This window comes from Austrofundulus limnaeus, unplaced genomic scaffold (assembly GCF_001266775.1).
Source record: "Austrofundulus limnaeus strain Quisiro unplaced genomic scaffold, Austrofundulus_limnaeus-1.0 Scaffold1985, whole genome shotgun sequence".
NCBI classification, from domain to species: Eukaryota; Metazoa; Chordata; class Actinopteri; order Cyprinodontiformes; family Rivulidae; genus Austrofundulus; species Austrofundulus limnaeus.
The window spans coordinates 27,308-30,142 of record NW_013954387.1 but is presented as its reverse complement, the minus strand read 5'-3'; the positions used below and the strand labels follow the sequence as shown (position 1 = coordinate 30,142).

Genomic DNA, 2,835 nt, shown 5'->3' with positions numbered 1-2,835 from the left:
CACACACACACACACACACACACACACACACATACGCACACACACACACATGCACACACATTTGATGTTTTGACACAGTTAACACACAGCTCACCAACCATGGCCTCAGTGGCTCTGCATGGAAGATTTCACAGTAAAAGTCATAGACATCAAAATTTTGTGAGAGAATAAAAACAAAAAGTAACATTTCGTTCCAAACTAGTGTTTGCAAATACAGCTAGCTGGTAATAACACCAAGAATAATCACAACAACAATTTACACTGATGATGGTTAAACTAGCTGTAATATTGCATGGAAATTAAGTGAAACGTTACATTAGCCCAAGGTTAATTGCGTTTGATCTTTATTAAAATAAATCTTTTCTAGCACATTAATATATCAAAATAGTTTTTTTTTGTAAAGGTTCATTGTTGTTGTTATTATCGTTCTGTTATTACTGTGTTGTTGTTTTTTTCTTTTGTTCTCAGTGAGGCTAAATAACAGTGAACATTGAGGGAGAGTTGAAAATTTCTGTCTGACTCTTGTTGAACTTCTTCACGATCAGCTTCCTCTCCCTTTCTGTTCCCCTCCCTCTACACAGGAGTGGTCTTCCTGTTCAAGGTGTTGGAGTTGCTCTCCCTGTCTCCCTTCAACCTGTCCAAAGTCCCCATGCCTCGCTCCCTGTCCACTGAGGATGACGTGAATGGCGGAGGCCCGGAGCCCACAGAGTTGGCCATGGGTGCGTTAGAGTTGGAAGAGTTGGAAGGGTTGTGGGACTTGAGGGAGGGCAGCGTTCCGCTCATCATCACCCCTCCTCCACCACCATCCTTGGGGAAGCAGTTGTGAAGCTGGTAGAGCGTGGCCCTGTCCACAGTTCCGTACATGGGCGGCAACCCCCCCAATTTGGGGTCACGGGACAGCGTGTAGAGTGAGATGTCGCCTCCGGCCAAGGCCGTGTGGGAGCGGGAGTGAGGGTTGGGCAGGGTGGACACCGAAATGGGGCCTTGGGAGAGCAGTGCTGAGGGGGGCAGGCCAAAGTTCTTCCCCCCACCGCCAACGGGTGAAGGGTCACGGGAGCGGGAAGGGTCAGTCGAGCGCGAGGAGGAGCGGGAGCGACGGCGAAAGCGGTAGCTGGGCAGGCGGAGCATGGCGTGTGTGGTGCTCTTGAAGATGTCGGTGCGGGAGCGGCAGCGGAGCTCCTTGTTTTTTTCGATGTAGATGTTGACAGCCAGCACCCCCACCATCTCAGCCATGATGAAGGACAGACCTCCAAAGTAAAAGGACCACCCGTAGGAATACTGCCATTTCTTATCCTCGTCTTTCTTTGGTGAAATGTCCCCCAGTGCAGCCGAGATGTAGACGATCACACCGATAATGTTACTCAGACCTGTGGCGCAGCAGAAAAAAAACAAAGTCCTGAGGATTCTTTCAAAGATCAGTTCAGAAAGGAAAGTGGAAGAATTAGAAGTTCCTGCACCTGACAGAAAAGTAAAGAGTCAAAAAGAAAATATCAAGTCTTAATAAAACTTCCCAGGTCATATTTCACCAGGTGAAAAGAGACACAATTTTTTTCTTAATTTTTGAAATTATCATGTCTGCATTGAAAATAAATATTTTTTATGTTTATTCGCTCATATTTATAGGGATTTTTGTAAAATTGCAACATTTTGCTGCAAATTTTATTGCTTAGCTTTTCTCTAACAGCTCAAGATTTTCAACTTTTAATAAATACAAACAAACTTGTGTTTAACTTGTGTTTATCTAAATGTTTTTTTCTGATGAAACAAGACAAGCAACTATACAAAGTGACACTAAAAAATTGTATTATTACTTTTAAATACAGATTAAGAAATATCTGTTGAGCTAAATAAATTATAATAACTGCAAATAGTTTTTTCTTTATGTATTTTCTGTAATTGATAATATTCATATTTATTTGTGCTTATTTTGTTTTTACATTTTATATAATGTCAGTAAATTTGTTATTTATTTATTCACATAACCTGGTAAATCACACTGAGTTCAAGATCTCTTTCTCAAGGGAGGCCTGGGCCTCAAGGCTTCCTATGAAGGTTTCTGGACTGTGGAAGGAAACTGAAGCACCCAGAGAAACCCCAGGGAATGAACCAAGGACCTTCTTGTTGTGCAGCAACATCACTAAAAACTAAACTCTTTAATTTAGTTTTTTGTCGTATTTTTTTAATTTATGAGATTTAATAGAAGCATCACAGAGTTTTCTAATTGCATCTGCTCTTGCTTCTTTTTAAAATTATTGTATTTTTATTGTCATCATTCTGCAGATTTTGTGTTTTCAGGTTTTGTTTGTTGCTGTTGTTTATTTTGTCACATTTTTCATTTTTGCTTTAGATACAAAATGTGTTCTGTATGTTTTCAGTTTACACTGTCCTCCATATGTTATTTGGTTTTCAGCTCCTCTCACACCTGAAATTCTTTTGTTCATTAAGTCTGGTTCCGCCCAGCTCACCTCAAGTCATTTTCTTCATAGACTTTCTGCCTCCTGCTTCCTGTACACTGTAATGTTTTAGTTAATTTATTTTTTGTTGCCGATGTCGTTTCATCGGATCTGCGGCCGTATGTCTTGGACACTCGGGTGAAGAGAGGGGCGGAGCTGTCAACTGACCACTACCTGGTGGTGAGTTGGCTCCGATGGTGGGGGAGGAAGCCGGTCAGACCTGGCAGGCCCAAACGTGTAGTGAGGGTCTGCTGGGAATGTCTGGCTGAGTCCCCTGTGAGACGGAGTTTCAACTCCCATCTCCGGCAGAACTTCGAACTCGTTCTGGCGGAGGCGGGGGACATTGAATCTGAATGGACCATGTTCCGTGCCTCCATTGGTG

At 42.5% G+C, this 2,835-nt stretch overlaps 1 protein-coding gene across 1 annotated transcript in view; it reads right to left on the bottom strand.

Moving 5' to 3' along the window:
* Window positions 1–440: 440 nt before the first annotated feature.
* The window catches only part of LOC106536814 (voltage-dependent calcium channel gamma-4 subunit), a 27,161-nt gene continuing 24,766 nt past the window's right edge, over window positions 441–2,835 (bottom strand). The window contains exon 6 of the mRNA XM_014034138.1: window positions 441–1,367. Coding sequence (XP_013889592.1) covers window positions 574–1,367 — 794 coding nt within the window. The 3' untranslated portion in view covers window positions 441–573. The remainder of the gene's footprint in view (window positions 1,368–2,835) is intronic.